The 11,927-nt window shown below is 49.4% G+C and overlaps 1 protein-coding gene and 1 pseudogene across 5 annotated transcripts in view; both read right to left on the bottom strand.

Moving 5' to 3' along the window:
* The window catches only part of Gal3st1 (galactose-3-O-sulfotransferase 1), a 16,854-nt gene extending 5,707 nt beyond the window's left edge, over positions 1 to 11,147 (bottom strand). The window contains exons 1-2 of one of the 5 annotated variants that reach the window (XM_029483114.1): positions 4,949 to 5,003; positions 4,026 to 4,121 (exon numbers count right to left, since the gene is read on the bottom strand). Coding sequence is in view for 1 of the 5 variants with exons in the window: in XM_029483113.1 (XP_029338973.1) it covers positions 9,606 to 9,686 (81 nt within the window). In the remaining 4 variants the exon portion in view is untranslated. Of the gene's footprint in view, positions 1 to 2,463; positions 2,480 to 4,025; positions 4,122 to 4,948; positions 5,017 to 9,605; positions 10,134 to 10,942 lie in introns of those variants that run through there. The other 4 variants (XM_021177527.2, XM_029483113.1, XM_021177528.2 and 1 more) reach the window with 4 other exon arrangements.
* On the bottom strand, positions 151 to 603 carry LOC110305517 (annotated as a pseudogene).
* Positions 11,148 to 11,927: the final 780 nt, after the last annotated feature.

The following is an 11,927-nucleotide window of genomic DNA, read 5'->3' as shown; positions in this document are numbered from 1 at the left end:
TTTTTTTTTTTTTTTGCAGTCTCCATTGGTGCCTAGGTAACATCATTAGGCAAGAATGCCAGTTTAAAAGAACTTTATGCAGAATCCTAAAAATAACAGGTGTTGATGCTCCTCGAGAGGCGAGAGCGATGCTGGCGCAGCTCCTGTGCCTCAGTTACTCAGAAGCAGTTCTGTTGAAGTCTTACATCCCATGATTTTGAAGACAAGGCCACTATTACTGCGTTCCTATCAAAACCCATAGCACAGAGGTTTTCTATTTTTTTGGTGTATTCTGGACTAGAAACTGGTGCTCCAGCGTACACGTGTGCCCAAAGTCAAGCTGTCTGCTTGAACATTTCAGGATTCTGTTTGTACTGATTCGCTACTACTGCATCTTGGGGGTCATCTGGTTCTGCAGCCGCCAACAGCGCTTGCAATGACAATAATACCATGCGCAGAGTCATTGCTGCTGCCCATTGATCTTTCAGGATATCCAAACAAATAGCCCCTGTGACGGAACTAGTATTAGGGTGCCATATTTTAGTGATAAACCGGACCTTAGGGGGGTTAAATGGATATGTTTCTGGTATTTTTATCTCTAGTTGATATCTTCCACCTCCTCACTCTTCAACACCTCCTTGAACTCCCGCTTGATTCACTGCACCGCGATGTTGGCCATGTCTCTGCCCGCAGCTGATTCGTCGACTTGGCCCTTTCTATTTTGAGTTATGTTCATGTGCATAAAGAGATATCTTAGAGGACCTGGGAAGATGTACAGCTGGCAAAAATCTTTACCACTCAAGCATAAAGAGAACTTCAATTTTCCTAACACCTCATTAAAAACAAAAGCTAGCCGCAGGGCACATTTGTAATTCTTGTTCTGGGTTGGCAGAGGGGTGGACTCGCAGAGCACAGTAGCCAGCCAGCTTAGTCAGTAGCGGGAACTTCAGGTTTAATAAGAGACCCTGCCTCACAGAGGAAGGTGGGTAAAGCTGGGCATGGTAGAGCACACCTTTAATCCCAGGATTCAGGAAGCAGAGGCGGGGGTGGGGGGATCTCTCATTTCGAGGCCAGCCTGGTCTACAGAGTGAGTTCCAGGACAGCCAGGGCCACACAGGGAAACCCTGTCTCGAAAAACCAAACTAACAGAGGTGGAAAGCAAAGAAGAAACTTTGTGCTGACCATGGACTCCACATGCATGTGCATACATGGACTCCACATGCATGTGCATACATGGACTCCACACGCATGTGCATACATACATGTCTGTACTCATACTCAGCCAGAAAGAATGCTATATGATATTTGTATCACACCAATGTTTTGACTATGACTTGTCGCATGAGGTCAGCTCTGGAATTTTCCACTTGTGGAGTCATGTTGATATTCAAAAAGTTTCAGATTTTAGATCATCTTTAATTTCAAATTTTGGATTAAGGATCTCAACCTGCGTTCTACATTTCCAGATCCAATCCTCTGAGTGTATCTGGGGAGGGGTAATAGAAAGAAATATTCCTCTATTCAGTTTCACAACAGTTACATTTCATGTATACTATTTAATAGGAAAGGGCACAATAGATAGCCTCTAGATCAGGTTAGGGGTTTTATACAGAGAGCGCTCTTTTTTTCCTAAGCAGTGCTGGGATCTGCCTGGGGCCTCCAGCATTCCAAGCAAGAATTCTCTACTGTGCTATGCACCTGCTCACAGTTTAAAATTTACAAAGTGCACGTGACTGTAACCCTAGGGTACACTGGGAGTCAAGCATTCAGGCCAGCCTGGGCTATATCATAAGACAGTGTCACAAAACCCAAACCAAACTAACAAAAACCCCAAAATCAAAAAACCAAAAACCCAAAAAACATAGTCAGCACAGGGACTAGGAAAGGAGGGTGTGGGCCTCAGTATCTGGTTTATTGCTTGCTTGTTTTAGAGACAGGGTCTCACTATGTAGTCCTGGCTGTCCTGGAACTCACTCTGTAGACCAAGCTGCCTCAACTCATTGAGATCCACCTGCCTCTGTGCTGGGATTAAAGGCTTATGGCCACCAAGCTCAGTTGGGCCCCTCAGGGCTTTGCCACTGACTTCAGACAAGCCAGGGATCCCCTGGGAATCTGTTTCTCATCTGTAAGTTGGAGAGAAGCTGAAGAGGGGAATCTGGCTGGACCCCGGGAGCCTCCTGAGCAGTCAGCACACTGGTATGGCTCGGTTAGCTACAACCCTCCTGAGTTCTGGGCGAGGAGCTGTGTGGTAGGGGGCTGAGAGGAGCTGCCCACAAATCTGCCCGATGAGTTCCGGTCAGCCGCCAGCCTTCTGCGGAGGATAGGGAGTGGTAGGCTATCAGAAAACCAGCGTATGGAGCAAGGCTCAGGCCAGGAACAGACAGTAAGCATAAGGTCCTAGTTTTTCTAGTGTTAGAGGGATGAAGATTCTCGTAGCTGGCTCTCTGCTAAGCCTGAGGGCCCACCCTATCGCGCCCCACTCACCAGAGTACTTTCCGGAACTCCGAGTAGCTTCAATGATGGAGGGCTACCGTGGAGGACTGGCAGTAGGGGGCAGACCAGCATCCTAAGCTGCCAATCAGGGGCTTCCTGACATCACCCAGGACAGTGTCCTCCCCGACCCGCGAAACATCACGGATTCATTCATTCTACTGTCTGGGTTTTTCGAAACCTCACTAGGTCCAACATGTGTGTACTAAGCCCCTTGAGTCTCTGCTAGAAGTCATGCGATGATACAGGAGCTTTCCCACAGCAACTACGTAATTCCACTCAGGGGATGCCACTGTGTCGAACCATCACCCCATTTTGTAGATAGGGAGAATAAGGTCCAATAGGTGGCAAGGTTTGCTCAGTGTCACTCAGCAAATAAGGGCAGGGCAGGATTTTGAGCCAGTGTTTGTGGCTCTCCCATATGTAGCATTTTGTATGTAGCAGCTCATGTCTGGGGTATCTGAAGCTGGGAGGGGGGCGGGGGGCAGGAGTGAAAGGTCAAGGCGTAGCCTGGGCTCTGTCCTAGGAACATAGAACTGTCTGACCTTGGTGGGCAGAGCTGACAGCTAATATGAAGGGGTGAGAAATAGAAGGGACCCTGGTGGCTGGTTCTTCTGGGCCAGCTTCTTGTATTCAAGGCTCCTCACTCCCTTGCTGTCTGACCTCTGGGAATATGGTAACAAAACCCTTCCTCTCTCGCATTTCAGTCTCCTCCAGCAGATGCGGGACACAAAGTAGCGAAGTCACTAGAAGAGCCTCCGAGCAAACTAAGGCTAGAAATCAGCTGGCTAGTACTCAGGAGTGGGGCTGGAGGGAGAGCCATCCAGAGCTCTGTGGTTCCAATGACAGGTGATCAGAGTATTAATTATTAATAGCAGTGACAATTAGTCATTGTCATCATTGTTGATCAGGGGCCCAGTCCTGCCTCACAGGAGAGGTACACCCCCACACACTTTTGACCAGCTGCAGGTAATTCACCCCAGAGATCCTTGAGTCTGGCACTTGGTGAATGTTTGGTAAATGACACCTCATGGCCTGGGCATCTGGGGGAAGAGAGTAGATAAGACCTTTAACCAGGCAGCTACCACCTGGGTGACAGTCTCAAGGGGAGATAGCCTATTGGTGAGAGAGACCTACTGTGAAGCTCATGCATGGCATGGATATCAAAGGCCCCAAGAAGGTAATTGTGGTAAATCTGTTTAGTGTGCACCGGCCCCTGGGTTCTGTCCCCAGCATTAAGGAGGGTGGTGGTGGTGGTGGTGATAATGACTACCATGTATTCACTATCCCTTACTGGGTGTGAGAGTGCATGCCTACAATCCAAGCACTCAGGCCAGAGAGAGTGGGTTACAGATCAAGACTTTGTCTTAAAGAGACAGATAAACTTCCCGTGCCCTGCCATGAGTGAGCCAAACACAGACGTCATCTGTGAGAGTCACTCATACACAAGAACATGCATGTGAGAGAAGACATGAGAGACCCAGAGAGAGCCAGTACCCACAGGCAGGATTCTGGTCTTAAAGCCCAGATATGAAGCCAGGTATGGTGGTACATACCTGTAATCCTAACAGCTCAGGGGACAGGCAGGAGGAGGATGATCTTGTGGACAGAGAGACCTGTTTCAAGGAACTAAGTATGAAGGCAAGACGGCTCTGCTGGTAAAGAAAAGGCGCTTGCTATCAAAACTGATAACCTAAGTTTGATCCCCAGGAAGTTGTCCTCTGACCTCCACACTCTTACCTCTTCCCCATAATAAATAATTAAATATAATTTTAAGTGCCAAAGCACACACACATACACCCACTCACTCACACTCCAGCTTGCTGTAGGCCCTAAGCAAGACTGTCTCCTTCTGTGGGTCGTAATTTCTCCTCTAAAAACAATACCAATATTCTGTCATTATGGGATGCTCAATGTTTAGATGGAACACACAGACTCAGGGCTTACACAGGGCAGACATTTGCTCTACTGATCATTACTCTGTCCCTCCCATGGTCCCAGGTTGGCCCCACTCTGTTGTGTGCACACTAGCCCGAAACAGTCTGATAGAAAATGGTTGGCACTGAAGAGTACTTTTCCAGAGAAGGAGGGAATCCAAATCTCAGAGAAGGCAACAATGTCCTCAAGGTCACACAGCACAGGGGAAGCAGAAGGTGTGACTAGAAAAATAAGTTCTGTACCTCCCGCTGCTCATGATGGGGCCGAAGCTGAGCAGGACCCTAGGATAGACGGTTCCCTTGTCTTTCCCTCATTAATTCCTAGTTTCATGGGCTAGCCAGCCACATCATCCTGAGAATTGGTAGCAAGCCAAAGCCAACATCCTCCAGGTCACCTAGGACCCTGCAGGACCAAAGGAAAAGCAGGAGCCATCCACTACAACCTCCACGCTGTGAAACTTGCCCAGGTTGGTGCTGCTGGCTGAGAGTGTTAGCACCACAGACCCTCCACTCTCCCTGCTGGATACAGGGGACACACTCACCTTGGGCCGTGACTGCCTGCCCTTTTCCTCTCTCAACACCCAGGCTGCCTCTGCAGTCAGAGACAAGAATGCTCCAATGATACCCAGCAGGCAGCTAGCTGGCTCCGTCCACACCCCACCTCCCAGTGCTTATGAATATGTATGAGCTCCCTCCCTAGGGATAATGAATGGAATGCCCAGGTGCCATGGTCTTCTTGCTGTCCCCTGGCTGGACAGCCCTGGGTTATCCGCTCCCCTCTTTAGACCCCAACATCCAGGTAGCTCATTTACCTAAGAGCTCAGAAAGGTTCTAGGTGCCCTTGGGCCAAGGGCACAGACACCGAAAGCTTGAAGACAAAGACCGTGAGGGAAACTGGAAAGAGGTGAACTGGTACACACACCTATGTGTGCAGCTTATTCAGACTTTCTGGATGCTCTCTGGGTCAACTACCCATCTCAGGCCCATCATAAAAAAGAAACTAAGGCCCACAGAGGCAGAGTATGGAACAACAAAGTCACAGGCCAAACACACACCTACAAGTAGCTCAGACCTAAAGATGCTAATAAGTACCAGACACAGACTTTTATTGGCCAATACAGGACCCCCAGGGTGATAGCTAACAGACGGAGGCATCCAGAGGAAGCCCAGCATCTTTGAACATGAAGTCCTTCATCATCAAAGTGTTTATGCCATGCTGGGCAGCCTGCCTGAGCAAATAATAGGGTCACACGCATAGACCCATTTTGCAGGTTTGGGGCTGACTGGAGATGGTGTCCCGGGGCCTTGGAGGGAATCTCCTAGCTTGAAACTCCTAGATTCCTGCTCCTAACCTGAAACTCAAGCTTAGCCAGCACAGCAATCTCATGTCTAGCTGTTTCCTGTTAGCTTTGTCCCTTATCAGAGGGACTTTGTTGAGGCCATCCCTTCCTAGATACCTTCACTTTCATAATGGCTCCACAGAAGTCTCTAGAGACACAGAAAATCATGGTTAACAACAGTCGGTGTAAAGCCTGGGACTGTCACCAGTCTGTCCACAGAGACTGTCCTCTCACTCTTACCCTTACTGAGCTCTGCACCTTAGGTCTGGCTCCTCCCTCAGCCCTCTTTCCCTTTAAGGTTCTGTCTGCTCTTTGTGCTGTGTTGTTCTGTTCCCTCTCCAATGCTCTCTCACTTGAAGGTGCAGTTTTGAGGCTCTTTCTCCTAATAACCAGTCCCTAAAGGTTATATACAGGCATGTCGGCTCTTTTTAAGGACCACCCTGACTGGGAGGCAGTCTTACCTTTTTTTCTAATATGCATCAGTTTTTCTGCCTTCTGGGCTGACCTTGTTTGAAGGCAGCTTTATGGTGTCAATCAGATAGCAAGAATGTGACTTATGCTTCCACTTGATTGATTTATGGCCATGTCTATGCGGGCATTTCCTTGATTGCCAATTGATGTAGGAGTGTCCAGTTGGCGTGGGAATACTGCCTCCGATGAGTAGGCCTGGAGAGGTTGCTTAACACAATCCAGTGAGTAAGGCACTAAACAGTATTCTCTGCTTTAAACCCCTGCCTTGAGCTACTGTCTTGGCATCCCCAAGGATGAACTGTAGCCTGTAAGCTAAAATAAATCCTTTCCCTCACATGTTGTTTTTTTAGCCATGGTGTTTATCAAAAGCAATAGAAACCTAATTAGACAGAAATGGGTACCAGAAAACAGGGATATGGCTATGACAGACATGACTGTAGGCCTCGTTGGTTTTGGTTTGTTTGTTTGTTTGTTTGTTTGTTTTTGTTATTTTTTGAGAAGTGTGTATTTGGAACTTTGAGTGGGAAGAACCACGAAGTGCTCAGAGCTGATGGTCTGTGGGAAGCTGGGACATAAGATAATGCTAAGAGAAATGTAGACAGTGGAGACCTGGCCAATGACATCCCCTCAGAGCTATTTGTATGATATTTTAGATTAAGAATCTGTGGAAACGTGGGTGCACACCTTTAATCCCAGCACTTGGGAGGCAGAGGCAGGCAGATTTCTGAGTTCCAGGCCAGCCTGGTCTACAGAGTGAGTTCCAGGACAGCCAGAGCTACACAGAGAAACCCTGTCTCGAAAACCAAAAAAAAAAAAAAACAAAACAAAACAAGAATCTGTGGAAGTGTTGGCGAGATGGCTCAGTGGTTAAGAGCACTGGCTGCTCTTCCAGGGGTCCTGAGTTCAATTCCCAGCAACCACATGGTGACCCACAACCACCTGTAATGAGATCCAATGCCCTCTTCTGGTGTGTCTGAAGAGAGTGACAGTGTACTCACATATATAAAATTAATAATTTTTAAAGTTTTTTTTTAAAGAACCTGTGGAAGCTTTGCTTTACTGGGACAATTGGTGCTTGCTAATCAGGGCTGAGAAAGCAGGTGTGATTAAGAAGAGACGAGCATCATTGAGACAAATTCCTCAGGGTCAGCACACAGAGGCTGTGGGACAGGGAAGCTGCTGCTGCATCTCAAGCTGATAACTGAATATCTGCGGGGAGTTTGTATCATGTAAGAGGGCTCAGCCCACTGTGGGGGGTATCATCCCTAGGCAGAAAGCAAACTAGAATAGACCTTCTATGTTCATTACACAGACAAGGATTCTGAGGACCAGATGTTAAAAAAGCTGCCTTGTTACACACTGTAAAGAATGAATGTATTCATTAGAGCAAAACTGTACATCTGTACTTAGATGAAAGAGCCTGAGATGGTACCGAATGTAAAGTGTACTTCCCCAGGGAATGGGGTCACTTACCCTCAATGACACAATCTGATTCCCTACATGCAATGTGAATATATATATATATATATATATATGTATATATATATATATATGCATTCATATTTTACCAGAGTCTATATTACTGTGGAAAATGGTGCAACTTTATAAATGATGGGCCGGCAAGACGTCCGTCTCAGCAGGTAAAGGTGTTTGCACCATGCCTGGTAACTCGAGTCTGATCTCCAGAACCCACATGGTGGAGAGAAAGACAATCCCTGGGCGTTGCCTTCTGACCTGCATGCACACACACTCGGGGCGCACGTCACGCTTCTGAGGCAGGCATACTGCCCTTTCCAAACCTTAGTGTCCACCATGGAAAGGCATAGCCAATGACAGAACAGAGCTGGGGAGGATGGAGCACACAGGGGACGTCCTTCTGGGAAGAGGCACTTCTGGGAGGTGTGAGGTGGGAGTGGGATCTCTGGAGTGGGATCCCAGAGCAGAGAAGGGGAGCATTGGTTGCCTAGCAGGGCATTTTATCTGCACCCTAACTTGTTGGCTCACAGGACCTCTCCAAGCTCGCAGTCCTGACTCTTGTCACCCTTATTCTCCCATTGGCTGGAGCTGTGAAGCCAATGGTTCTAGGCTCTCATGATTTGGAAGGCAGTTCTTTTTTCTTTTTCTTTTTCTTTTTTTTTTAAGATTTATTTATTTATTATATGTAAGTACACTGTAGCTGTCTTCAGACATTCCAGAAGAGGGAGTCAGATCTCATTACAGATGTTGTGAGCCACCATGTGGTTGCTGGGATTGTTCAGGGCCTCTGGAAGAGCAGTCAGTGCTCTTAACCACTGAGCCACCTCTCAGTTCTCAGTTCTTAATGTCACCTGCTCCTTCCCTCCTCTGTTCTCTCAGTTGTGCTTCTTCTTCTTTCCCCTTTTCCCTGTGTGTGTGTGTCTGTGTGTGCGCGTGCGCACCTGTGCTCCTTGTGTAGACCAGCTCACTATGCTCCTGACTGATTTCAAACTGGCGATCCTCCTGTTCAGTTTCCCAAATGCTAGAAATACAATCATGTGTCACAATGCCTAGCAACCTATTGGTTCAAAGGGCAATCGTGTAATCGCAACACACACACACACAGTGCCCAACAGAATAGCTCAGTATTATATGCTAGCCCTAAGTAACAGGTGGAGAAATGAGTCCAGTAACTGTGGCAAAGCTAGAACTTGAAGCATATTCACAGCTCTCTCTGAGACACTACCCTGCTTATGCAAAACCCCCAGCCTTCCTGGTAGCAGATCCAAGTACCCAAAGCAGCTCGAAGCACTAATGCGCAGTGGCAAATCACAGATGCCAACAAGAAACCAAACTACTCCATTAACACACACACACACACACATATATATATATGTGTGTGTGTGCCCAGGGCTAAACACAGGGGTCCGTAATAAGTATTGATACTTTATACTAGTCACAGCCTGAAGATGTACTTGATTGTGCAATCACACGGCATAGTAGACAAGTTTTATGGACGCATTGCACATGCCACGCACAACGCTCTGGGTAAGCACACCCACTGTCCATTGCCAGACTCAGGATGCCCTTAATACAACCCTGCTCCCAAGTCCAGAAACAGGGTGATCACTGGCAAGAAACTGTTTGTATCCTAACACATAAAGCTATGCTCTCTCAGTCTCTCTGGGAAGATCCAAAAGTGAGAAGTGCTCTGAGTCCTTAACTCAGTGCCTGGCCCCTGGCAGTGGATCTGCTTATGTTCATGGACAACTTAGGTCCTTTTAGATCAATAGACTTCAATGATCTATGTTTCCCATGTTTTATACACAACTTGCCTCAACACGCGCATTCCACACCCAGTAAAATTGACAGAGTGCCCACAGAAAGGGTCTGACTGTGGGCCTAACTTCCCTGCCCTGGAGAGAGATCTCACCTGATGATTCCAGGTCTCCAGTCTGGTAACCTTTGGGGTACTTCTGCTCCAACCTGCTGTATCCTCTCTAGAGTCATTCATATTTCATGGGGTCAAACCAAAGCAAGAAGCTTGCCCCAAGCCACTGAGGGGGCCTAGAGTCCCCCATTGCGTGCCATTCTCAAGTGAATTACTGCTTTCCTGCAAGTGCTTGTTTGCTCTTCCTTGGAGCCCAGTGAGAGGCACTGTGTAGTGACAGATTTATGAGAACTCAGCACAGAAACCAGGAAGCAAAAGAGATGCTCAGGAAGGCATCTCTCCTCCAGTCAGGGCAAGAGGACTTCTGGGTGGGGCTGGTATCCTGAGACAGGGACCAAAAAACAAAACAAAACAAAACAACAAAAACCCACACTGTGGTTTGCAGTGAACTCAGCCATTTCCCAACGGTGTGACCTTCAGCAAGTCACTGACTCCTTGAGCCTCAGTATCTTCCCTCTAGATAAGTAGCAAGGAAGCCTGAAGGCACAGTGCAGATCAGCTTAGGGTGCCTTTGGATCTCAGGTCACCCCCTCCAGAGAGGAAGAGATTGAGTTCTTCTGATTGGCTCTCCCTCCACACCCCTTTCCTCCTGAAGATTTCCAGGGCATCCTCACCCTCACCCCAGTAACCTCTGGTGTCAGGTGTCAGTTCCTGCAGCCAGATGTGTGTCTGTCATCACAACCAGCTCGGGAAGGGGCGGGGGGGGGGGGATTAAAAAGAGAAGGCTCATGTTGGCCTCTCACTAAGGAAACAGGCCAACCTGAGACCCCTTATGGAGCACTGGTCCATGGCTCCGGAACCGTGCAGTTGTTGCATATAGGATCTTTCCTGTCCTAATGAGACAAGTCTGTCCTTGTCTCGTGGACTCACCTCCTTAGGGGCACACATATGAGAGGCCTTCCCCAAGCACAAGAGTCTGTCACTGCCCAAGGCTCCCCTCCCTGGTTTGTACTGTGACAGCCGCCTCTTCTGGGAACGCAGGTAAGGAGAGGGGTGATTCCTGCCTCCTTCTCCACTAGGGCCCAGGCCACAACGTCCAAGAGGATTAATTACTAACGAACTCACAGCACAATAGCTAACCTTCTCGAGCCCCACCCACCCCATTTTCAGGGACTCCGGGGGTCAGGGGAGGAGGGGCACCCAGAGCAGGGCAAGCAATCATCCAGAGACTGCTGGACACAGTGTCGGTGAAGCAGCTCTTGCAGCATTTCTATATCCCTTGCTGGGCAAGCACGATCGATCGATCCAGTAGGCAAGATGTTCAGGAAGTAGGCTGAGGCAGGGCACAGCCAGCGTGAGTGCAAGACCTCCCGACATACCTTTGCCCTGTTCTCCTTGGGCTCCGGGTGGCAGGGGTCGGCCCCGGCCCCCGCCGCCGCCGTGGCGCTCACTGGGCGGCGGGGCGCACTCGCCGGGACCCGGCGCGCTGGCAGGCCTGGTCCATGCCCCCGCCCCGCCGCCGCAGCGGCTGCCGCACCCCGCTCTCAACACTCGCCAGGTGAGGCCAGCAGCCTGGCCCGGCCCCTGACGCCAGGGCCAATGGGCGCCACGGCCCCCTTCCTGCACCCCCCCCCCCGCCTCCCCTCCCGTCCTCTCCCCTGCGCGCCTGCCCAAGAGGCACAGAAGCTGTATTCAGCTCCCTGGGGCGCAATATTGCGCCCCCGCCTCCGGCCTAACAAGGACTGTTTGTCTCCCATGGGCCAAGGGGTCCATTGTCCTACTGCCAGCCCAGAAGGGAAGAGAGGGTGCCTGGGGCTTGGTGGCAGTGTTGGGGAAGGGAGCCTGGGCTCTGGAGAAAGGGGGCGGGACTAGTTGCCAGCCTTTTATGGACAGCACTGGAGTTTCTCAGAATCCAGTGGAACATAGGTCTTCCTAGCTCCCTCTGATGAGCCAGGAACACATTTGTGGTATCCAAGAAAAACAGGTGAAGAAGCGCCAGGACCCCTGGGCCGAGTCACTTACATGGTTCAGCTAACTTTCCTCTTGAGGATACCTCCTCTAGAGGTCTGGGCAAGTAAGAAGTAGGGGCCTGTCTCAGTTCAGGCTGTCCTTCATCCTAAAGGAAAACCAAGGATGGGAACTAATTTGGAATTAACCCTAGCTGTGGGCACTACAGAACCAGCTGGCCATCGGGTGGCACATGGGCCACGTCAGAGTCCCACTGCCCCCGACATTTCTAGGCAACCGTGGAATGGGGAAAATTCCACATCAGCCTGGCTGCCAGGCATTCTTCCATATCTGATGGGCTTGCCGCTCTTTGTCCTTGTGGGCCCTAGAGACACATATCCATGCGGGCCTGAGTCA

Source organism: Mus caroli, chromosome 11 (assembly GCF_900094665.2).
Source record: "Mus caroli chromosome 11, CAROLI_EIJ_v1.1, whole genome shotgun sequence".
Classification (NCBI taxonomy): domain Eukaryota; kingdom Metazoa; phylum Chordata; class Mammalia; order Rodentia; family Muridae; genus Mus; species Mus caroli.
Note: the sequence above shows the minus strand (reverse complement) of the source record. Positions and strands in the feature narration are given on the sequence as shown.